Source organism: Dermochelys coriacea, chromosome 4 (genome assembly GCF_009764565.3).
Source record: "Dermochelys coriacea isolate rDerCor1 chromosome 4, rDerCor1.pri.v4, whole genome shotgun sequence".
Lineage (NCBI taxonomy): Eukaryota > Metazoa > Chordata > Testudines > Dermochelyidae > Dermochelys > Dermochelys coriacea.
The window spans coordinates 124,438,964-124,465,512 of NC_050071.1; the positions used below are offsets into that span (position 1 = coordinate 124,438,964).

At 41.5% G+C, this 26,549-nt stretch overlaps 1 protein-coding gene across 1 annotated transcript in view; it reads right to left on the reverse strand.

The window, feature by feature from the left end:
• The window catches only part of DOK7 (docking protein 7), a 107,643-nt gene that overhangs the window by 64,536 nt on the left and 16,558 nt on the right, over positions 1–26,549 (reverse strand). The window contains exons 4-5 of the mRNA XM_038399713.2: positions 24,931–25,131; positions 9,328–9,447 (exon numbers count right to left, since the gene is read on the reverse strand). Coding sequence (XP_038255641.1) covers positions 9,328–9,447; positions 24,931–25,131 — 321 coding nt within the window. The remainder of the gene's footprint in view (positions 1–9,327; positions 9,448–24,930; positions 25,132–26,549) is intronic.

Genomic DNA, 26,549 nt, shown 5'->3' on the forward strand with positions numbered 1-26,549 from the left:
CGCCACTTGATACCGGCTGCCAACTAGACATGGAGCCACTACCCGTTGAGCCCGACAATTTAGCCAACTTTCTATCCACCTTATAGTCCATTCATCCAGCCCATACTTCTTTAACTTGCTGGCAAGAATACTGTGGGAGACTGTGTCAAAAGCTTTGCTAAAATCAAGGAACAACACATCCACTGCTTTCCCCTTATCCACAGAGCCAGTTATCTCGTCATAGAAGGCAATTAGATTAGTCAGGCATGACTTGCCCTTGGTGAATCCATGCTGACTGTTCCTGATCACTTTCCTCTCCTCTAAGTGCTTCAGAATTGATTCCTTGAGGACCTGCTCCATGATTTTTCCAGGGACTGAGGTGAAGCTGACTGGCCTGTAGTTCCCAGGATCCTCCTTCTTCCCTTTTTTAAAGATCGTCTAGTCCAGTCCCCTGCACTCATGGCAGGATCAAGTATTATCTTCTAGACCATCCCTGACAAGTGTTTGTTTAACCTGCTCTTAAAAATCTCCAGTGATGGAGATTTCACAACCTTCCTGGGCAATTTATTCCAGTGTTTAACCACCATGACAGGAAGTTTTTCCTAATGTCCAACCTAAACCACCCCTGTTGCAATTGAAGTCCATTGCTTCTTGTCCTATCCTCAGAGGTTAAGGAGAACAATTTTATACCCCTCCTTTTAACAACCTTTTAAGTACTTGAATGAGCTCAATCAAAATATCTCACAGATCCCTTGCCCTGACCCTCACCACTGACTTTCTGGGCTGCATCACCTGGCTCTAAGCCCTTTAGTGGAGAAGAGGTCACAGTCACGGCACACTCTTTAGCTTTCCTCCTCATCTAGATGGGCTTTTCATTTCTGCAGATCAGTAGCCTGATTTCCACTGACAGAATGAATTGGGTATACTAGGTATTAGTTATAGATACTTATATTGAACATTAAATATGCAAGGGACAGGGCTTGAAGTGTTCTCCAAGAAATGCTGGGTCTATCAAGGACCATGACTGGAACAAAATCAGCATCACTCCCATTTCACAACTCCAGGCCATCCTGAGGCCCATTGACTTTGTAACCCTCTTTGCTAGTGACATGTCTCAGAGGCATCTCCAAAAGACTTTTTATTTTTTTTTTTTGGAGGCTGGGTCTGTGACCCCACCCCCATGCCCCTGCATCCCAACCCATTTTAAGCATTGATTAGGACCAAATCCTGCAAATCCTTACTTAAGCAAAACTCCAGTTGCGTACAGTGGGAACCTTGCTAGCGTAAATTGCAAGATTTCTCCATCAGTCCTCATGGTTCAACTCAGATATACCTAAACAAGGAGTTGGCTCCTTGTATACCAGGCTGCAAATTGCTACTTGTAACTGTCCACGACCTGAGGGTGCAGAGCTCTTAGCTGGAATGCCCCTCCATTTTGGCATGTTCTCCATGCTGTGGTTTTTTCTGCTGTCTCTATTCAAGTGCTCTCACATCCAAAAGGGGATGTAGTTCAGCAGAGATAAGTTTTACAAAGCACTTCAAGTGTAAGACTGGTATAGTGAGTGAGTGAACAAAACCAGACTGAATCTATATGAAAGAATTGATTAAAATGGGCTAGGAGGAAACATGGGTTAAAGTGTATTAAAGCTTCTAATCTCCAGAGAATTGTTTCTGGTTTTTTTTTTTTTTTTTTTAAAATACTGGTTTAGGTCACAAGTCAAAACGGGTTGGTGGTGTCATCCTACACCCCATTTGTGCACAATACAAAACCACTAAACAATGTGTAATAACTTGTCATGATGGGCAGTCTCTGCTCCAGAGAATCCCAGGACAGCGATAGGATGACCGGTATGGACATAGCTGTCTGAGGAAGTTTTTACAGCATCTTCCCACGCAACATCTTATTAGAGCTCTAGCCAGAGAATCATTTCACGAACACTAGCACTCTCTCTCTCCCCCTCCCCCCCGACCCAGGTTTTCCATACGCCTGAGCCCATAGTATCTAAGCACTTAGATTCATGCAAACATTCAAATTAAGAAAAATACTTCATCATTTCCAAACAGAAATGGATCCCCTTGTGTAAAGAAAGCTGCACATCAGCTGCTGAAATCTTCACCTGGCCCTACTTTCCTGGTCAATTAGCAGGGGGTTATGTGAAGGTTGAATTGACTGAGATGGAGGGATTTTATTTTTATCATGAGCGTTGGTGGGTATTCATTAGAACCAGCTGAGCAGTCCATTGTGGGATATTTTGAATACTTTCATACTGTGACATTTTATTCATGTATTTAAAAGCTCCAAGAGCATGGAATGAGCACTATGTAGAATCATAGAAATGTAGGACAGCCAGGGACCTCGAGAGGTCATCTAGTCCAGCTCCCTGCACTGAGGTGGGACCAAGTAAACCTAGACTATCCTTGAGAGGTGTTTGTCCAACCTGGTCTTAAAAACCTCCAAAGATGGGGATTCCACAAACTCCCTTGGAAGCCTATGACAGGATTCCATTTGTGATCCACTATAACCCCCAGATCCCTTACAGCTGTATTATTACTGAGACAGTTACTCCTCATTTTGCAGTTTTGCATTTGATTTTTTCTTCCTAACTTCAGTACTTTGCACTTGTCTCTACTGAATTTTTTATTTAGTTGATTTCAGACTAATTCTCCAATTTATCAAGGTTGTTTTGACTTCTAACCCTCTCCTCCAAAGTGCTTGCAATGCCTCACAGTTTGGTGTCATCCGCAAATGTTATAAGCATACTCTCCACTCCATTATCCAAGTCATTAATGAAAATATTGAGGAGTACTGGACCCAGGACTGACTCCTGCTGGACCACACCAACTATGAGAACCATTGATAACTACTCTTTGACTATGGCCTTTCAAGCAGATGTGCACACCCTTTATAGTAATTTTATTTAGACCACATTTCCCTAGTTTGCTTAGGAGGAGGTCATGTGGCACTGTGTCAAAAGCCTTAATAAAATCAATTATTTTAAAATTAGTCATTTATTTTGATCCATAAAAGATGAATCCGTAACTTTTTGAGATATCCTTGCATTACAGGTGCCATAAAAATGTATTACTGTGTTATGTTACATTGTTTTACAAAAATCAGTCCAGGATAGAGCAGCAGTCTTAATCTCTGCATTTCCTTCCTTTGCATGTGTAAGTCAGATCCTTGCTGTTACAAGCGTAGGGTGATCTTACACCTGGTCCAGCCCCTTTACACCATGTAAAAAGGGACAGAGCAGTGTAAATGGGACCTAAGAAGCTCCATGTCTGATTGAAGGAGGATTCCCTCAGCACAGGCACCGTGGACGACAGCCATAAAGCTAACAACCATAAGCCCATGCACATCACTCACGAGCCCTGACACAGTAAATGTACCAAGAGCATGCTGAAATGGGGCCGTAACACTGCAGACATTCCAGTTATAGGGCAGCCTGCAGTTATAGGGCAATTTAAAATGCTGCAGGATCAAGCTCTTTGACTGTAACATCTTCATGGCTGGGGATGTGTCTTTAATGCTCACATGTTGCTCCATCAACAAATATTGTATGTAATAATAATTAATAATAAATGTGAACTATCACATCTTTTCCTTCTAAACTTTATTTTGGATTGATGGATAATGGGTTAATTATTATAGAGATATGTGTATTTGTTTGAATGATCCATTCCAAAGCATTGCGATGGTTATTCAAATGTAGAACAAGTTTCATATACACCAGATATCTTAAAGTATGCATATTAGAAAAGAAAGTATGGATCAGGAAAATACTTTTGTATCAAAAGTTCATTACATTTTCTAAACAACTGAACTATACTTTTCAAAACTGAACACGTAAACTACACATGCAAATCCTGCATTTGAGCAAACAAGTATGTACCTAAACATATAATGGCCACGTTTGCGTAGCTATGTGCCTAGTTATGCATGCAATTAAGGCCACCACCTTTGGAAATTGGATGTTTTTTTAATTAGACAAATTATCACTATTGTGAATAAAAACAAGAGAATATGCTAGTTTTCCAATTTATACTTTCCCCTGTGCCCCTACAGTTTCTTAGGGTTAATATTTAATAATGACAGAGCACCATTTAGCAAAGATGCCCTGTGAACTTTGCACATAAAAGGCTACGAGAGGTGTACAGCATCGTTTCCTCCTACCCCTAGACATACTGGAAGGAAGCTTGGGGAAGCTGACTTGCTGCTTCCCCAGTCTATACCTATTCTGTGGATAGTGGAAAATTCAATCTGACTCCTTTCACTGCACTAAATCTCTCTCTTCGCAAAAACGCCTTTGTTACATTAAGCAAACATTACGGATCCTTTTCCTTCTTGAAGCTGTCAAGGAGGCATGTCTCTAAGTTCCAAGCAGTTGGAGAGGGATGGTCAAAGGCAAAAATCCAAAATCCATCAGCAAATTGTGGAGAGAAATTCTAGCTCATACTTAAACTTCTAAACCAACCAAATTACGTCATTCAGAAGATTTCATAAATAAAGCCCCAAGAAAGAATGTATTAACATCCAACATGACTTTGCATTAATTAAATGTAAATGTAAATAATATTAATAACTTGAGTATTTCTGAGTATAATCCACTACAAGGAAGTTTAGATCTAGTTAGCTAAAGTACAGGGATGATTTATCTATTTAACATATTCCTTTCAACAGACTGGGTGGATTTTGATACTCTTGCCAGATACAGTATGCAGCTGCTGGCAACCTGACCTTTTCAAGTAATACAGTACATTCTGTGTAATAGAATACTTGATAAGAAAAACTAGTCTGCACATGAATCTCCAGCACTATACAGAAGTTAGGATAGGTTGTGTCATTTTACCACACGTCTTAAACTTTTGAATGGCACCTGATAAACATAAGTCTGAAATGCAGTTGCATGCAAAGATATGCCTCTTACAATAATACAAGCTAGTTAGGTCACCTTTTTTTAATTTGCTTTCTGTATGTCCACATACAGTCGTCCGTATATTGTTCTGCCATTCACTACTGATTACAGCCATATCCATTTTCCAATCAACTATGACAATATTACATGCATCCGTGAAGCATTCAAAATTCATACATGGAGAATAAATTTTAAAACCATATATTGGCTGTGGCTGAAGATGAGGCCATAGAAAAATCTATAGATGCATTTCTTGAAACACTGGATGGATATATTAGCTGAAGTGTTGATGTGGGAGGTGAAGATATACGAATGGTGGATCACAATTTGATTTCTGTACAGGAATGGCGACAGTGCAAAGCTAGGAAAATCAGGGAAAAGAAAGAAAAATGGCCCACAGATGCGTAGGCATCCAGAGTGATTGATATAGTATAAATCCTGAAACAACAGATAGTTAGAGAACAGAGGGAAGTACACATACATATCTACATCCACAGAGGATTTTTTATACCAAAGTACAATTACGCCCAAGTTTTGGGGGGTAGCAGGCCACTAAAAATATCAAAGAAGTGCCCTGCAGAAAAAAGCTGATCCCCCTTTATGGATCCTTAACTAGCACAATCCAGTGTAGCCCTATTGACTTCTATGGGACTACACCATTTACACTATGTGAGGGTCTGGCCCTTTTGATTAAAGGGGGAATCTGGCAGCAGGATGAGCTGCAGTGGTAGTGTCTGAATCGATTAGTCAACAAAGCGACAATTTTCTATAACCACATTCAATCTTCAGGGGAAAAAAAAAATTGAGAGCGTTTCTGTCACCATTCCCCCATTCTGACACGTTTCAAGTGCCTCAAGAGATCTATGTACTTTTGTTTCCCTCTGTCTGTCCAACATCTTTATCAGCAGGAATATGGCCAGCTCTAAGAATAATGTTCATTAGTGAACCACTGCTGCAGAGCATACAGGAGGAGCTGACATACATTCCCTAGTGCTCTGTGTGGGTGGGTGGGGGAGTTTAACAGCAAGAACAACAGACAACACATTGTCTCTTGTCAGTTTTGATCATTTCACTGGTGGTTTTTATATTACAATTCTTTCATTTGTATTAGCTTAATGAAAAAAGTACCCCATCATTCACAAATACATATGCTTTGCAATCCTCAGTTCTGGTGCCTGCATAAGGAGTAGCCAATTCTAATGCTTCAGTAGAAGACAAAACAGCCAAATAAGCTGTAAACGCACCCAAATCAATTCTGCAATGCTATAACATGGGTAAAATACTTCTCCCAGTTCTCATAAGCTCCTGTCTGTCATTAGAGATCCTGATTATTCCTGCTTTCTCGTTTTGCTTCTAGTTCACGTCTTGTAGCTGCACATTTTATTCTCTCAAAGAAGAGTATGAACTACACTCTAGACAAGAGACAATGGTAGCTGCTCTTCTGTACTTTCTAGAAAATAAAAAACTAGCGGGGGAAAACTATTATTTACTCAACCTATAGGATTACCTCTTTCAAATCTGTTCCAATATAGGTCTCGTCTGTATTCCTTGCACACCGAAAACTCCCATTAAAGCCAAAGGGAGATTTGGGCATGCAACTAATGAAGAATTGGCTACTAAAAATGTAAAATCCTAATATACTGTACAAAGCCAACACAGGGCCAAATTCTGCTCCCTGTTACACTAATATAAATCTAAAAAACTCCACTGAAGTTAGTGTAACTCCAGTGGAGTAGGTTATGATAAATCTGGACTAACAGAGGGTACAATTTGTCTCACAATTTATTATAGGCGGCACAGGTAGTGGCACTTTCCATTATAAGAACCAATTTTCAGTTGCTGATAACTTTGCCAAACTTAAACAATTCAGGTTGGAATTTACTATCCAAGATGTTTGCATCAATTTGGAACTTGTGTCTTATCAATAATTTGGATTATTTTGTAAAGTTTCAGATAAAATAGTTAAACTGTTTCCAAGAATGAGATTAGGGGAAAATAGGTTGCTTCGCCCATGTTAAAAAAAAATTCTTACAACCACTTTGTTGAGAAGTTATAGCTATCTTATCAGTTATCAGCCTCTGAAAATACTGCAGTTCACACATGCTCAGTAGCGACTTGTTAGAGTTTGACAGCTAAATTCTCTGAAGACTCCATCTGCACTGAGCATAGTTGACCTAGGCCTTCCTGCAGTTGCTGTTCCAGGCAGCTGGGGACTGCTCTGACACCAGACACAGGAATCGAGAACAGGGAAATCATCTTTCTTGTACTCTTAGTACTCCCCAAAGCAACATGGTAGAGAAGGAGGAAACAGCCTAACTGGAATGCAGAGGGGTATGAGAAGCAACATGAGGCATAGGAAGAGGTGCAGGGTTAGGGAACAGGGGCTGGAGCTCAAGGGGTAGAAGGTTAGGAACTGGAACCAGGGGAGGTGGCCGGAAAATAGGGTCAATATAGTGCTACATGATGGAATTTTTGTTTATAACTTTTAATTTTTTTTAAAAAGGAAATTATATAAAAAAATATGTTAAAAGAATATTAAATTTGCAAAAGTCAAGCACTCAAAAGTTAGAATTAAGGTTTCTTTCTTTAGTAGCCCATTGTCGTAATTCTTTATCAAACTCAACCTCTTTTGAAGACCAAATAAGTTTGTATGTAATTAAATAATTAGTTTTTGACTGTCCATAATAAAAGTCTTTATGTAAATTACAATTTTCTGAGTATACCCTAACTGACAAAATTATAAATCTGAACATCCCAACACTTTCGTACACATCAAAAAGACTTTATTATTAATTCATTGTTTGGCATTTTTTAAATGAATTAATGTTTACATTATAAATGCAAAAAACAGCATACAAAATTAGTGAGCTGTTATGGGCCTGATTTGCCTTTCTCTCACTTGTTTTACTTACAGTAGCATAGAAGCATTGATTTCAAGGAAGCGAAAGATTAATCAAGTGCTGTATACAATATGCAATTAATTTTAAAGTGGTAGGACTGAGAGGTTTTTTCTATCTTTCCACAAATTTCACATCCAAACTACAGGAGAACCTCAGAGTTACGAACACCTCGGGAATGGAGCTCTTTTGTAACTCTGAAATGTTCGTAACCCTGAACAAAATGTTATGACTGTTCTTTCAAAAGTTTACAACAGTGACTTAATACAGCTTTGAAACTTTACTATACAGAAGAAAAATGTTGTGTGTGTCTCTCTCTCTGCTGCTGCTGCCTGATTGCGTACATCTGGTTCCAAATGAGGTGTGTGGTAACTCATGTTTGAAACTCTGAGGTTCTACTGTAAATCTTTTATAACACATTTCAACACAAGAGATTGGTTTGTTTGCATAAAGAAAAGGAGTACTTGTGGCACCTTAGAGACTAACAAATTTATTAGAGCATAAGCTTTCGTGAGCTACAGCTCACTTCATCGGATGCAACCAATGAAGTGAGCTGTAGCTCACGAAAGCTTATGCTCTAATAAATTTGTTAGTCTCTAAGGTGCCACAAGTACTCCTTTTCTTTTTGCGAATACAGACTAACACGGCTGCTACTCTGAAACGTTTGTTTGCATGTTTACAGCAATGATAAATATCCTGTAAAATTATTCTTATCATGAAAGCCATTAAATACCCCTAACTATGGAAGTGCAAACATTTGCTAAAAATGTGAAATCCCCCTCCTCCACCATTTTAAAAGTTTCCTCCTTCACCAGACACTGCACAGCTATTGTTCTACAAGCTCATCTTCCACCTTCCTGCCCTGCTTGACATACTCCTTCTAACTGCATATTACATTTCCTGACCTACTAAATCCAAAAGGTGATAGACCTCCCGCAAGATCACATCTAATTTCTCTCTGAACATTACAGTGCATGCAGCATGTACCACAAAACAGAAAAAGGAATTTAATCCTTACTCACCAAAGAGCCTGAACTGCAAGATTGAGATCAGGATGAACAGGTCTAGTCCAAAGCACTAGAAGTTCATTGGGAATTTTTCCAATGATTTCAGTGGGCTTTGGAATGGGCTTGAGAAGTCATCTAGCCCCAAAATTAGTATTCTAGGGGTTTGGCTCAGCAAATTTTCAATATTACATCCAGCAGCCTGATTTAGATATGGATCTAGGTTCAAACTGGGACTATTCAAACCGCAGATTTGGTTTGGGCCCATCCCTATTCAAAATATTATATTTTGGTATAGTTAGATAAGACCAGGCAAAGGCCAGCAGCTGCAGAAATATGAATGAGCTAGAGCAGCAAGGGAATCTGGGACATTCAACTGATAAATCTGTAATGTGACATTTCAGAATGAAAATCACTTTGCACTGTCCATGCCCAGCAAGTGTCTGCAAGCTGTAATTCCAATCTGAGCAATAAGTGCTAGACATGGCAAGTTCCTACTTTGCACGGTTACTCTATACTTCCTATATTAACCTGGTAGGACTGGACGCAACCCAAAAGGGCCTTTCGTCGGGGAGATACCACGAACGATACAGTCGAACAGAAAACTGATCTGCTCTCCTTCGGCACAAGAAAGGAAAAAAACACCAGCCCCTGAAAGAAAGCACAACATTAATATAGACTTTTCATCTGCACACATAACAGAAACAAAGATTAAACATTTATACGTGATCAAAAGAATGTTGTGTGCTAGTCATGAAAGAAATCAGTGAGATATATTCTGAGAAAAAAAAAATAAAAGGAACAAATTTAAATGGCAACACATTTTGATCCAAGAAACTGTAAGCAGCAGACTCAATCATTTCTACCTTCTCAGTTAGCTTTCCGAGAGTCATGCAACCAAAAACAAATTAAACCAAGTCAAAATACAAGCAGTGGAAAACAACAGCTGTGGGTTTCTTATATTCTTATTTATACATCAACTTTCTCAGGTCAGAGCTGTGTCAGTCATCTGCTTTAGAATTTAGGAGATTTGTTTACATATCAAGTATTTACTGTAGAAATCTAAGTCGTAGTTAGAGGGGGCTGAGCAGTAAATTTCAGACCTGAACCTTTCCCAAGTTTAGAAGTGTTTGGATTTGGAACATAGAAATTGCCATGCTGGATCAGAACCAAGATTCATCTAGTCCAGTATCATATCTCCAATAGTGACCAGTACCAGCTACTTCAGAGGAAAGTGAAAGGACTCCACAGTAGACAAATATGGGATAATCTGCTCCCCCACATTAGGTCTCAACTTGACCTCTAATAGTTAGAGATGGCTTAAGTACTGAAGCATGGAGGTTAAACCTCCCTTCTTAAATTTTTGCTAGCATTAAGGTTTGATTAAACTGAACTGAGACAGGCCTGAGTCTTGAAGCTCAGGTATGAATTTTCACAACACCTAGATATTGTGATGATTAGTGAACTATGAATATTGGTAGACAAACAGATCTGTCCACCGTTCTTCAGGCCCAAAACTGACCACAATCAAAGTGCAACTAAAATGCCTGTAACTGCTGGTGGTTCAAGAGCAGAAATTGGAAGAAACTCAGTATGTGTTGAGTCAACCATGAAGGAGCAGACTGCAGTGTGGTCTGCTCAAATGTTTGGGTTGCAGCCTGCCCCTGCACTTGTTGCTGTTTAGAATTCCACTGTCTGAGATCTATAAATACACAGAAGACTTGTGGCTTTAATGAAACAATGTTTTCATTTTAAAAAGTTCAGAAAACAATAAAAAGGTACAGGACATTACTTTACGGATTATGGTTGAATCCTGGTTCCAGTGAAGTCAATAACAAACTCCCATTGGGCCAAATTCTCTTTTCAGTGACGCCAGTGTATAGCCAAAGTAACTCCACTGAAATTAATTAAGTTACTCCACATTCAGCCCATCATAACTAAGAGCAGAACCTGACCTATTATTTTCAAACAGATCAGGACTTGGTCCTCAAAGAGTTATTTTTCTGCACAGTATTATAAGCTAAGAATTATTTTACCCATTTTCCTGCGTACCCAAACAACTAGTATCAGTTCTGTGTTCCTATTATTAACAGAATGTAAGGTGATCCCATGAGTTGTCATCAGATCTTTACCCTTCATTCTGTTCTAGTATTTTGCTTTCCATTCATTAAGAACAGCACTCAGCAAACTTAGAATGAGAATCATAGATAAGTAAATAAATAAGCAAGCTTTCAGTTGCGTGTTGTGCAGCAGGCTAGATAGCTCAGGGATTGCAGATGCCATACAGAATCCTTTACTTCTAGGTTGCCAGTATAAATCCAACTCAGGTCAGACATAACCAAAAAATTATCTTCTGTTGCTGGTTTTTTGCTGATCTCAGTCCAGTTCCCACTGGACAAGTGCCCACATCAGAAAGGGCTCTGCCATGACTGTCAACCTCAGCAGAGACAACAATGACTGAACAGGCATCAAGACTGAACTTTATTGTATGCACCACCATGAAGTGTTCCTGCAAGTTGGATTTGAGACACACTAGAAGGGCAGGTTTCAGAGTAGCAGCCGTGTTAGTCTGTATTCGCAAAAAGAAAAGGAGTACTTGTGGCACCTTAGAGACTAACAAATTTATTAGAGCATAAGCTTTCGTGAGCTACAGCTCACTTCATTGGATGCATCAAGCTTATGCTCTAATAAATTTGTTAGTCTCTAAGGTGCCACAAGTACTCCTTTTCTTTTTACTAGAAGGGCAACGTGTGGAAGCTTGTGCCCTGCAGTGTGGATAAACAGAAGATTTCAGCCATTATCCTCCCTGTGACACAGGCCCGTAAGCTGGGCATAATCTTTGACTCGGCCCTCTTGACACCCTTCCAGCCTGTATGTAAATCCTGTCATCTCTTGCCACAGAACATGCTCTTGTCCAAGCCCGCATCATCTCATACCACAGCTACTGTCATTTCCTTCGTTCTGGCCTTGCCTCCTCCTTCCTTGCCCCACTCAAGTCCGTTCAAAATACTGCTGCTAGAGTCATCTTCCTGATTTGTTGATCTGGGATGCCACCCCTGATAGTGCCCCTTCATGGGCTCGCACTTCCCCATCAGAATAAACAAAACACCTCTGTATTCATCTTCAAGGCCCTTCATCTTTTAGTGCCATCCTGCCTATGAGATCTAGTACATAAGAACATAAGTAAATATTCTATGGCAACATCGTCCTCCATCTTTGTTCAACAGCAGCCTTTAATAGCTGTTAGTGCACATCTCGCTTGAGCACTTTTGTGTTTTCACCCATGCTGCGCCTTAAATAAAGATTTCATTGTCTCTTTAAGGCACTGGCCCCTATGTGGGTTATGTAGAGTCATACCAGGGGCGATGTATTGTGCTTCAGGGAGGAGGGGAAGCTCACCTTCAGGGGTTGCATTCTCCCCCTTGCATGCTAGTCCTGCTGTGTGCAAGCTTTGTGTGGGATTCAGGTGAGAATACTCTTTGCTTCCAAAGTCCTGTAGTGGCACCAAATCTTGTATAAAGGGGGTCAAATAAGGTGTCTAAGACAAGGTTAGGTTTTGTTGGTTATGATTATGCTATCTATATGCATGTATCATTTTTGTATTTAAAGTTATAAGTATTGGCTCTATACCAGGGGTGGGCAAACTTTTTGGCCCAAGGGCCACATTGGAGTTGTGCAACTGTATGGAGGGCAGGGTAGGGAAGGCTGTGCCTCCCCAAACAGCCTGTCCCCTTTCTGCCCCCTCCCACTTCCCGCCCCCTGACTGCCCCCTTCAGAACCTCCACCCCCTATCCAGCCCCCTGGGACTCCCACCCCCTATTCAACCCCCCTCTGCTCCACGTCCCAACCACCCCCTCCCAGGATCCCCCACCCGTAACTACCCCCTGGGATCCCACCCCCTTATCCAACACCCCTGCTCCCTGTCCCCGACTGCCCTCCAGACCCCTATCCACACCCCTGCCCCATGACAGGCCCCCCGGGGATCCCACTCCCAACCTTCTCTGTTCCCCATCCCCTGACCGCCCCCCCCGTACCTCCTCCCCATCCAACCGCCCCCTGCTCCCTGACTGCCCCCCAGGACTCCCTGCTCCCTTACCCAACCCCCCCGCTCCCTACCCTCTTACCAGCAGCAGCCGCGCCACCCAGCCAGACCCTGCCGTAATCCCCATGCTGCCCAGTAGGAGCGGTGGGCCAGAGCACTGCCTGCGTGGCGGCGTGGCTGCAGGGGAAGGTGGACAGTGCGGGAGGGGCCAGGGACTAGCCTCCCCAGCCGGGAGCTCAGGGGCCGGACAGGATGGTCCTGTGGGCCGGATGTGGCCCGCAGGCCGTAGTTTGCCCACGTCTGGTCTATACTGTCTATAGTTCAAACTTGTGCTATGCTTCTGGGTAACAACCCAGACAAGTTGGTGTCAGGTCTGCCTAGCCTGATTGATGGCCCATTAAGGACCATCAGCTATACAATTAACTCAATGAGAGAAGGCAGACACACCTTGTGACTCAGCAAGGTATACAGGGACATGCCTATGGACAGAACTCTGAGGTTTTTCCAGGCCATGTGATGGAATGCTTGTCTGTGGGACAAAGAAAGAAAGACCACATGGCAAGAGAATATAAAAAGCTGCTGCAGCTCCTCCATCTTGTCTTCAATCCTGCTTCATACCTCTGGAGGAACTTTGCTACACTGAAGCTCTGAACAAAGGACTGATGACCCATCGCAGCTGTGGATGTTTGTACTCCAGAGACTTGATTTGAACTTGTAGTTTATTCTACCGCTGCTGCAAGCCTGAACCAAGAACTTTGCCATTACTGTATGTAATTGATTCAATTTAACCAATTCTAGCTCTCATCTATATCTTTTTCCTTTTATGAATAAACCTTTAGATTTTAGATTCTAAAGGATTGGCAACAACGTGATTTGTGGGTAAGATCTGATTTGTATATTGACCTGGATCTGAGGCTTGGTCCTTTGGGATCGAGAGAACCTTTTTTCTTTCATTGGGTTATTGGTTTTCATAACCATTCATCCCCATAACGAGTGACACTGGTGTTGATACTGGGAAACTGGAGTGTCTAAGGGAATTGCTTGTGTGACTTGTGGTTAGACAGTGGGGTAAAACCAAAGTCCTCTCTGTCTGTTTGGTTTGGTTTGCCAAAGGAAAAATCCCAGCCTTGGGCTGTAACTGCCCTGCTTTAAGCAATATGTCCTGAATTGTCACTCTCAGTTGGGTCCCGCCAGAACCAGCATTGTTACAAGGGGGTCAGACAATTATTTAATGATGGTAGATGTTGAGATTCAAAAAGTTAAAGCTTTATAACAGTTAAAACACAAATGGCCAACATCAAACATCAAAATATACAAAGTCAATAACCTTAAATCAAACTCTAGGAAGTTCTCAAGCAGCACTTTTCTTACTTTGCCGATCTGTACATTTCTATTATTTTTGAGGGAAATATTTTTGTTGGTTTGTGTATGTACAGTGAAATCAATGTTACCAACATTTACCAATCCAAATCTAATCCTTTCAAGCTTAATTATATACAAATACCTCACCTCCAAACAGGCAATTTTTCAAGATACAAAAAATTTTGCATGGTCAAACTTATTAACACTTTGCTAGCATATGAAATTAAATAATAATAATGTGATCAGTTTGTCAAAAAGATGAAAAATGCCCAAGAAGTCTAACTTACAGAGCAGCCTAAATTCCAAGTGAGTGAACACTTCACTGCTATTCATCATTAGGCTCACACATGTCTCAGACACCTTAGTCATGCCTTAGGTTAGATAAATATTAACACACTAACATTGTTTAAATAACATGAAGGTTGATATGCAGACTAAAGATGTGAAGGCAGGCCAAAGTCAAAGCTGATTTACTCTGTGCTACTCAGTGGCATAACAAGATTGCCAGTGATGGGTATAGTCTGATTGTAGATTCAGTTTATCTTAAGCACCTCGCCAGAGGCTGATTCAGGTGGCACTCAATTTGAAAAGATGCCACATCCTTTTGGGCTTTGCCACATTGATGAACCTCAACAAATTTTATTTGTTTAGTGATCCCATTGCACGTCTCTGACTGCTTGTATACAGATACAGAATCAGACATCAAAATCAGTCAGAGGAGACTGAAACACACTGTTGTCATGTATGCTGAAAGGTGCTAATACCTGCCCTCAAGAGTGTTGGATACTAGGTAAATCACTGACTAAAATAAAGGAGCATGCCTAAGAGCAGACACAACTGAGACTCTTTTGTAGTAAAAAAGCTGGACACAAAGTAGGGGTTGGTGCAGGAAGCCAGAGAACAAGCCTGCCTGAGGGAGACAGTGGTGCTAACCGGGGCACTAATTAGATTCCAAAAGCAGGGTCTAGGTGTTGGTTCCAAGCTGTGAGAGTGAGCAGAATCAGTGTGACCCTAAAATAAAGTAGAGCTGGAGGGACAGCCAGGCAGGGGACATGAAGTCCCTTCCTGTCCTACACTTCTATGATTTTATGATTTCTTGGGCACAAGGCTGGAGCGTCTGTCTTGGGATTTCTACAGAAGTCCGGTGATGTAAGTTCCTACTGCAGTTCAGGGAAACAGATCTCTAACGTGTATATTTCTGTAATTAAAACAGAAAAGACCAAGGATTACTCCAACTCTGTGCCACCGATTTCTCATCCTAACTCAATCACCGCAAAATGGTCAGAATACTGGCTTTCCACTTGGCCAAAGGAGCAAACAACAAGAACTACAGAGGGTGAAATTCACCATTCTGCTGACAAAACCCCAGTAAAAAGGCTACAGGTGGGTAATGTACCAGGGGTTAGAGACTAAACTAATCCCACAATCTGAAGACACAATTTGAGTTAATGGGGCGGAACGGTGTCCACTGTCACTCTACATTTACCTGGCCAGGCTTCTGTGCATGGATCCTTGTAAGTTTGGATACAACGCTCCCCGTCTTCCTCACCCTCTGCAAGGTTATCAGAAGCTTTGGTGGAGGTTCCTACTGCCTACCCACCAAATACTCCTTCCACTGCCATGCAGGAGTACAACAGGGCTTCCATGACATGGAGGGCCTTCTGAAAGGGGGAGAACTTCCACCAATTGCATAAAATCGGACTCAACAACCTAAAACTTAATTTAAAAATAAATCAATTCTTACCTGTGTTCCTGAGGGCTCCGATACAACAGATACTAAACAGCCTTATGACTTTACTGGAAGTGAAAGCAATGAATTCAGAGACCCAGTGAGAGAAAAACAGAAAGGCAATCATGTTGGCTTCTGCAGTAAAATAAATATTGATCTATCTAGGTTCTCTTATGTGCCCTTTCACAATACTGTTTGATCCCCTCCCTTAAGAAGAAGTGACAACAGTGATCTCTGTCTCTTGCTTTACCAATTAAAGCTAGATTGACAATAGGGAAAATAGTAGTTTATGAGTCCTGGTAAGATGCTACATGGTGGATGGATGGACTTCCAGTGTGTTTCTAAATGTTAAATACGTATATGCGGGTAACTACTACTTACTTATTTCTGGTGTGTTAAATTTCTAATTGAGAAGTTCTCTGCTACTAGAAATTATACAGCTCAGTCGTCCGTTGGAACAGAGTTCACTGCACAAGCATTTGGAAGCTCAGGAATATATGGTATGCATCACTGTAATACCATGCAGCTGTTTACTAGATTGAAGAGCTCTCTCTTCATGGGTAAGGGACTTAGTGGAAAGCAGCCTGCAGCCAATCATGCAAGACTGAAACAGTAAGCCAGTCGTTAGTGACAGTTGGCAGTATGATACTGTACAATCAGTCCCCAAATGTTAAAGAGAAATTATGATAGGGAAACCAGTGATGAAACTAAATAATATCTTACTGAACTTTGCTTAGTGTTTTTTTAATTCTACATACAAAACCCCACAGAAGTTGTTCTGTGATCGTACTGTGGAATGGTATGCACCAGCAAACTATTTACACGGAACCCCACAACAAGTAAGACTCTGTGTGTCTGTCTGTGTAGGAGAAAGGTTCATAAGATTTCAGTAAATTTACTACACATGAAAGGTGCCATGTAGACAATCCTGGAGACCGAAGTCCACAGAAAAAGTACCATACTGCAGCAATGCAAGTTTCTTCACACTTTCCCATCAGTGTGCCTTAATCCTGACCTTGAAGGACCCCCTGTAGAGATGAGATAGCTCATTCAGGCCGTGTCCTCTCTTTTGAAACTGCATCCATTAAGAATAGGATAGTCAGCTTAACCCAGCTCACATATCCTAGACTTGCATGAAACCCCCAGGGCTCAGTCTGCAAAGGGCTCTAGCCATGGTAAAATGCCCGCAAGTTGGCATGGAGACTCTACACAAACCAGAACTGCCCAGAAAAATCTTTAGCCATTACACACAATCTATGCCTCAGTGATCCCCTCCTTATCATTTGTCTTCAAGAAAAGGTCCAGTGACCTCCGCATGCAGGGCTCCTCTGGTTAAAGGGCCCCTTCTGCTCTCCCTTGAGCTTTATGGGGGTGCCAGCAGGCTTTTCCAGGGGCACCCTCTGTAATGGAGAAGATAGGAAGCACCCACTTCCCTTTTCCCAAAATGTCAGTGAGATAATGGAAAACACTCCTGCTCCCATTGCCAGCCAGCTGCACACACCCTAGCACAGTAGCTGGCATCCTCTTAAAGGTTCTCCTCCTAGGAGATGCACTTGTGGGGAAGGTAGGGCAGCTTCAGACCTGGTTAGGAACATTTTAACAGTCTTGGGCTGAAGTACACAAATGTAATAGAACCCGAGCCCATGTTGAATCTTAGTGGCTTTTTGCGCATCCTACATGAATTTTTCACAGCGCCCTCTACATCAAAAAATCTCTCAGTAATGGGTAACAATTTGTGGTCACTACAAATCTACACTACATTTGAACTAGTCATTACCAATCATGTGAGCAATTCCTTCCCTAGATAATTCTTTCAACTTATTTTTAGCCAAAACACATTTACAAAAAAAGTTGTGTTTTTGAACTTCAGCTATGGATGGATATTGTGCATGCAGTACCCCTGGCATGAACGTACACTTGTTTGCAGCTACTGGAAACAGAACAAGAAAGTACTTTCTAATCTCTGGAACTGTAGTACAAAAATAGTGCTGTTAAGGGTAAACGAATCAGAAATTAAGGAAAACTGGGGTTGGGTAGATGTTTTGTTTTGCAATTTTAAGAATAATCAGTTAGTCCCACAGAAATGCTGTTTAATTTAAAATATATTGGCAGCATATTCTTGAATATTGTCACACCTATCTGAACTGGGCTTGTAAATCTTTCTTCATGCTGGCAATTTAGCTGTGCTAAAGTGGGCTTTGTTCAAACTCCTACCTGAATCAATAATTATCATTGAAGTACACTTGTTTTAGGTTCTTCTATAGCACCTGTCAGCACAGGTTATTAGTGCCTTACCATATCAATTTATCTTCACAAGGGAAAATTATTAGGAGGAAGAAAGGCACAGAGAGTCTGTGGTAATATTCAGACCCTCTATGTCTCAGGTCTGATGGTAACATTCAGAAATGAACTGTTTTCTCCTGAAAACCTGATGGTCCAGTGTTTTAACCGCAAGACCATCTCCTCCTCCTAATAATGAATATGTTATTGTGGAATCTATTAATAAAACCTTAAATTCACTCTTCCTCCCCATTCAGAACTATAATCTGAGGGAACAATGATGGATTAACAAAAAGCAAGACTACATTAGAAGACTGTACATAACACAGAGCATTGTTACGATGACCTAACAATTAATGTTAGAATGTAGGACTTATCATAGTAACCCAAACAAAAGCACACTTCCCAATACTCTACATAAGGTGAGTTTATGGAGGTTTTGGAGAACATAGGCAGCCAACTTGTGTAAATATACACTTTCAGCTCTTTTTGTAACCAGATTTCTTGTTCTATAAAATTAATATGTCCCTTTAACTGGTTTCTTCATTAACTAGCCCAGTTTTGATAGTACAGGACAGTAAAGAAGAAAAAGGGATGAGGAGATGGAGAGTTAAATATATGCATGAGGATGGTCTTTTCTGTGTCACCATTTTTTCCTACAACAATAGATTAGAGTAACATTCTACTTAGGTAGTGATTCAGAAAAGCATCCCTGTTTGGGACAGCACTTAAGCACATTCTTAACTTGGACTTAAAATTAAGCATATGCTTAAATGCTATTGTGTGTAGGGATGTACTTAAGTGCTGTCCTGAACCAGGGTCTCACTAGGTATGTCCACTCTGCAATTAGACACCCACGGCTGACTTGGGCTCACAGGGCTCAGGCTAAAGGACTGTTTAATTGCAGCATAAACATTTGGGCTCAGGCTGCAGCCCGAGCTCTGGGACCCTCCCCTCTGACAGAGTCCCAGAGCTTGGGCTCTAGCCCAAGCCCAAATGTCTACACTGCAATTAAACAGCCCCTTAGTCCAAGCCTCACAAGCCCAAGGTTTTTAATTGCAGTATAGACATACTGCTGATAATGTTTTGAATGTTGCTAATTTCAGATAATAGAAACATGGCAGATTTTTTTGTGTGCAACTTATAACAAATGAATGCACAAGTTCTTGCTCCTTTATAGCACATGTACAACTTGCAGACCATGGCACATCTTTCAGTGGGAATTGTGGGCATTCGCGACCTGGATATATCAGCTGCACACTCCTGATAATAGATTAGTGCCCCCCACCCCCGCCCTGCCCAGCAAAAATACCAAAATAAAAATATATGCAAATATTACTTTTAAGAATAAAAATGAAAAAAGTCTACAGGGTTCTTCTTAGCCTGGTCTCCCACCGATTATTTTCCAACATATTCAGTTAACATGGATACTGCTCATGGCGCACTCTGCATCCGATGACATACTGCACATTCAGTTACACCAATAAAACTCATACTACATTATGGCTAATATATACTTTGTGGGTTTTTTTTTTAACATGGATTACAGAGCCATAGCAACACCAACATTCACAACACCAGACATTGATAAATAGTTGACGACCATCCAGAACTCAGACATTTCACCTGTACAGACTTAATGATGTGTTTAAAGACCATTTTAATCAACATCATATCAAGACATATAGCATATCTTCCTGGGTCTGTGAAAATGCCCCTTTCAATAGGGGACAGCAGGCCTATTTCTTTTCTCACTGATAACAGCTTTATGCTAACTTCAGTGGCAATACTTCTGATTTACCCTGTGTAAGTCGGAAAAATCAAGCCCTTTATGTATCCTAGGACACTCACGTGGCTAAAGGTATAAACACCAATCATTAAACTAAAAGTTTATTTATTATTTGATAGCCCCTCAGTAATAAGCACTTTGCTAACTGTGCAAAAAATTAGTGGCCTATCCCTTTCTTTTGAAAGACTCAAAAGATGATGTAGCAAATTCTATATTGCTATAGTTGCATCCGATGAAGTGAGCTGTAGCTCACAAAAGCTTATGCTCAAATAAATTTGTTAGTCTCTAAGGTGCCACAAGTACTCCTTTTCTATATTGCTAAAACGTCATTCTTGAAAAATAAACTATAACACGTTTACTTCTACTGTATGAAGTATACACATAAAACTAAACTTCAATTGAAAAAAAAGAATACATTACATTTTGAGATGCTCTCTATCCTTAAGTTATCATTTTTGTTTATTTTGTTCACTAATTTTCACCATTTTAGTGAGTCTGTATTTTATGGAATAAAGCAATAGTGTATGAAATATATATAGCACAGATTCTTGATTAATAACATCTCATTAAAAAGAAATGTCTGAGCACCTCCTATATATCCTTAGTAATATACTATGACATTAATATACACCTCATTATTCACTACAAACAAACCCAGTATATTTGCTAGTTCCTACACAATATATTTTATAAAATGAAAGATACAAAACTTTTAAGGTCTATACACAGTCATGTTTCAACATCAACATATTAAATAACATCACAAAGATCAATCACTCTAACTCTATCCTTTTCTATCAGTACATCATACTGAGAAAATACATAGAACTCTTAAATCATGTACCCTGGGACTATATTCCTTTTCAAATTGTAACTAAAGATTATTAATACACTATAGATAATAAACAGTATGTATCCATTTCCATTACAGAATATAACAAGGGGGAAAGGTTAAGGCTGGCTTGGTACTACAGATCAGGTACTGGAGTGGATTATGTGGTACTAGGAATTGGCTGGTCCAATTATCTATTCATTTCTAGTCTTTCTAACATTTAGGGGAGTATTTCTTATAGGTATATAATTTTTGTAAAGAAAGTTTAATTTAGGGGTAGTGAGGGGGTATAGCTGGACTCTGCTGAAACACATTTTCACCCTTTACTCTTTTATAACAGTTTGTGAATAGTCAGTTTCAGTTCACTTTATGAGAGCATGTGTATGGGCCAAATCCCACCCTAAGGTGTCTAGGTGCCAAGATTCCCCAGACAGCAGAACCCAGGCAGTTCCACTGCCAGGGGTGGGAGGGTGAAGATTTGGGGAAGCCATACAAGAGGTGCATACCCTCTACATGGCATAGATCTCAGTTCCATGGGGCCTCTTTGTGGAGAAGTGTGCAGAGCACATTCGGAGGCAGACACAGTTGAGCCAAGCATGGGACCAAGCCAGAAAATCTACAACTACTTACAGTCCTTTGCCTTCACCCCATAAATGGGGCCGCAGGGCCTAATACTGTTATCTGAGTGGAAAAGCCTCTATAGGATATCGATGCTGCCACTCTATGGTCTTTGGGTGTGAATTTCTCCCCACCTTCCTGGGGAGCTCATGAGTGACCAGTCAAATCCTCGTGCTGAACATCAATGACTGGATTGTCCCCTAACTCAGTGGTTCTCAACCAGGGGTCTGGGGCTCCCTGGAGGGCCACGAGCAGGTTTCAGGTGGTCTACCAAGCAGGGCTGGCATTCAGCTTGCTGTGGCCCAGGGCAGAAAGCTGAAGCCCCAACACATGAGGCTGAATCTGAAGAGTGAGCAACTTAACTTCCTGGGGCCCCCTGTACTGTGGGTCCACAAGCAGTTGTCTTCCTTGCTACCTCCTACTAGTCCTGGCTTTTATATGCAGAAAAACAGTTGTTGGGGCACAGCTGGGACGTGGAATTTGTAAAGCATGTTGGGGAGGGCCTTGAGAACCCCTACCCTAACTGAAGGGACATTCACTATTCCTTACAGAGCTGCAGTCTGGGAACACTTCATGTCCTTGTATGTCCTCTTGTAGCAATGTTACACAATGAGGTGGTTTGACCGCAGTAGTAAACAGCACCATGGCATAAATTTACTGGCCAGCTATGAGACAACCAGCACAAATGCCTTCTCCAAAGTACCCAACTCCATGCATTTCCCAGATTTCTTGGCTCAGTCAGCAGCCAATGAAGAAACATCCTTCTAGAGCAGGATGGTTGCTAAGTCAGCATTTTCATTTTGGTCTTCAATTACACCTAACATTTCTACTGTCAAGAAAGAAAACTACAAATGGAATTGCATTCAGTCATTCTCTTCTCATGTACACTAAGTAGCAGTAAATCTCTCTGCTTTACACCCGTGGTAATAACATTCTCCTCTTCTCAGCTAAGCAAAGCACCAATCAAATCGACCTTTTAAACAATGCAGATTTCAGATATGTTTTTAGTGGTTACTGAAGACTCTCTGTGGGAAAGGGAGGGGAAGGCACCAGAGAGAGGAGCTGAAGTTTTGTTAGTTACGGGCATGTGAGGCCTGGACTTCGTATTAGTTTTCTATTGGCCAGTAAGGTACAAAAACTGCCATTTTCACTTTTGAGAAATTTCAGGAAAATGTTCGTTTTTTTCCAGTGAAATCTGCATAAAACAAAACACTCTGAAACCAACATGTTCCAATAGCAACATCCCACAAACCACAGAACTGCTCATCAAGACAACATTTAAAGCCCCCATTGCTCAGAGAGGGAAGGAGAATATTTTCTCCTGACGCATCTGTTTGAAGAGTCGGGGGAAAATTGAAGCCAAAGCATCACATCACTTTTGTACTATTTATCTAGTACAAATCACAGCACTTATCTCCAAGAGAGCCTCAGTTCTAAGTGAATACAGTACTCCGTTCAAACAGAGAAATGATATACTCTCTCCTTTGAGGTGCTTATGTTAATAAAGATTAATACCTGATTTAATCTACCAATCTGTTATTAAATTTATTTAAAGGTTGCTTGGCATTTCCATGATAATTCCCTGCAGTGTGGGGATGAGGAGCTAAATATTGCAGCTGTTTCATATGTCATCAGTTCAAAACTCGATACTCTGTACAAATTGTCAGGAAACAGCAACAGCTTCTAAAGGACTTTTCACTCCATTTTAGATGCTTGTGCAGAACTCTACACAGTAAACTGCTCCATTCGAAACCTAAATACATTTAGCATTTTCAACAAGTAACTAAGGGCCACATTTTCTAACACGAACTCTGAAATTACTCCTGCAGTGCAGCATACACATATATTTAAACACACAACCATCAATTGCATATAAGGTTTTTTGCACATGCAAATCAAGTAGCTGGACCTCTGATTTCATGACCTGAAAGTGAAAATGGATATGCACATAATTGACAAGCACAGTTCCAAAGTATGCTTTTGAAAATATGATGCTAAAGGACTATTTGGATTTGGCATCCTGCAAAATTATATTAGAGAGATTGATGTAATTTTCATCAACTGCTAGATTTGAATGGATAGATTGATATGACAATTTAGTAAAATAAATAATACACTGAGACACTGGAACGGTGGATTAATGCACAGGCCCACAGGGCCCATGTCCCAGGACCCCAGCAAATTTGAGGGCTCCTGCAGGAGCACCAGAACCTGGGTAGAAGTAGGGGAGGGGCCACCAGCAACAGAATTGTGGCCCCTCCCCCTGCTCCTCCTCATCCCCCTGAGGCCCTGCCCCCTGTCCAGGCTGGAGCCTGACCATGGTAAGAACCGCCCAGGGAGCATGGGCTGCTGTGAGGAGCCCCAGCCCATGTCTCCACCACCCAGGGCAGCTGGAGGGTCCAGGGCTCCTTACAGAGTGGCCCAGGCTCCCTGGGTGGCTTTTACTACAATCCAGTTCTGCCAGTCTCCAGCCCGGCCAGGAGGCAGGGCCTCAGGGAGGAGGAGCAGGGGCAGGGCCCCATGGCAAGGGCGACTAAGGGCCACCTCAGGCCCCCCACTGGGAAGAGGCTGGTGCCACTAGCAGGGGCTACACTTCACAGTGTGGGGAGCTGATCACCTTATCCCCGCCTACTGCAAAACACAGCCCCTGCCACTGCTGCTCCGAGCCTGCACAAAGCTACTACACCCATGTCAAAAAATGTTTGGGTGGGCATGGCCCCTCTGACTCCCCTGCCCCCCCGGGTTCTGGTGCCCCAAGGCCTCCATAGTGTGGGGAGCCCCAATGTTTTTTGTGCCCAGGGCCCCAATAAATCTTAATCTGCCTTTGATTGGTCCTGAAGAAATTTCTCTGAAATACCCAGAATCACTAAGTTGTGTATTAACTCACCTATATAACCACAGGATTTTATTTTCATTATCCTTGTCCTCCCTCCCCCTTTCCTTCTTTTGTTTCTTACATGCCTTTGTCTTTTCTCATCTCAAATTAGACTATAAAACTCTTCAAGGCAAGGACCGTCTCTTACTTATTGTCTGCAAAAACGGAACCTTGATTCTGGTTGTATTGAGTCCTAGAGGAAACAACTATGCTCTACTACAATACAAATGATAATATAATCTTAGTTTAATAGATTTAAGGCCAGAAGAGATCATCTAATCTGACCCATAGCACAGGTCATAGAATTTCATTCAGTTATTCTTGAACTGAGAGCAAAAAGTTGTGTTTGACTGCATTATACCTTTCAGAAAGGCATCCAGCAATATTCACGCAACATCCATCACACCAATACTATTTTTGTCTGAACAACAGTGCTCAGTCCTGCAGCTTCTTGCACATATGAGTAGTCCCACTGAAGTCAATGGGACTATTCATACAAGAAGAGCTTCAAGATTAGGTCCCTAACTTGCACATTAATCAGACTGGTATTTATCTATCTGCAAATAGATTTTTAAAAACTAGAATGACAGTTTCCATTCGTACTTACAGAAGCCGCACCTGGTGCCCCCTTCAAAGATGAATCCATTAGGGACCGCTCCATATCGGCGCAAATCTGATAGCTTCCATTGCCCCATAACCGTGGGTGGAAGGTCTTTTACAAGGACTAGAATGTCATTGCAGAAGTGAAGAGTAGCCGGTCCACTCTCCAGCTTAGTGCCAGGTGCTACAGCAACATGAAACCTATGAACTATTCGGGGGCAAAAAAAAAAAAAAAATACAAAATAAACCAATTAATTATGGTAGCAAACAGGAAAAAAAGCAAGCATGTTTGTAACAGAAACCAGTTTATTTAATAGTACTGTGTAGACTGAGACCTAGCTACTATGCCATTTGGATCTACTATTATCAGATAAGGAACTCAGAGCATTTTTTTCCCCTCTAATAGTTCCAGGTAGCACCCAGATAGCTTGGCAATAGCAGTATGGTTGCCAACCCTCCAGGATTGGTCTGGAGTCTCCAGGAATTAAAGATTAATCTTGAATTAAAGATTATGTCATGTGATTAAATCTCCAGGAATAAGTCCAACCAAAACTGGCAAACCCTCATGGATAAGTTGCACAGATATTAGGCCAATTTAGCTTTTGGAGCAATGCATTCAGGCTGTGAGCCATAGTTCAGCAACATGACTGATTAGAGACAGCTTTTCCCAAACATCCTTAAAGGGTAATGTGTTCCTCAATGGTCTCGTTTCCTACCCCGTTGCCTTCCCCAAATGATTCACCTCATGTTTAACCATCAGGACTCAAGGACAAATATATTCATCCCCATATAACTGCATTCCAATAGGGAGCAGAATCATCCAGACATCTTGGCCACACCCTACCTCAATTCCATTGAGAAAAGGAGTACTTGTGGCACCTTAGAGACTAACAAATTTATTTGAGCATAAGCTTTCGTGAGCTACAGCTCACTTCATCAGATGCATTCCATTCAATTCCATTGATTGCTCAACTCTTTGCTGAACCTCTCCCCACCTCCTTTACCCTCCTTCTTCAAAATGAGCCCTCCTCCACCATGTCAGGCCTCCATAGGCACTTGCGTGGCTGCTGAAATCAGAGGGTGTGAATGGAGGGCCTCACTTTGGCATTTTCTGCTCTCACCCTCCAGCCTGCTCTTTAGAAAGAAGCCATTGAGTGTTGACCCCTCTCTGGCTGTTCTGAGTTGCTCTGATGTTTCCTAGGCTGAAGGCAGGACTAGGAGCTGACTGAGCAGGAGGATACCCCAAGAACTAGATAGGGGTTCACTTTAGGCAGGGGCTCCTACCCATCCTATTCTCACAACAGTCACAGACTCTCTTCCCCACACGTACTATCCATGTGGTTCAGTAGACAGGGCAGCAGGCTAGGTTCTATTCCCAGCTATGCCACTGACTCATTCTGCCACCTTTGACAAGTCATCCCCAATCTCAGTGCCTTGGTTTTCCTACCTGTAAAATGAGGATAATGACGCTTACCCACTTTTGTGAAGCACTTCAGGATCTATGGATGAAAGGTGCTGAGTACTGTTGTTATTGCTGTATCCCAGGAAGTTAGCGGATTCTCAGGTGACAGATACCTGGAAACTGACCAACTTCCTAAGGATTACCTTGATCTAAAGTATTACTAA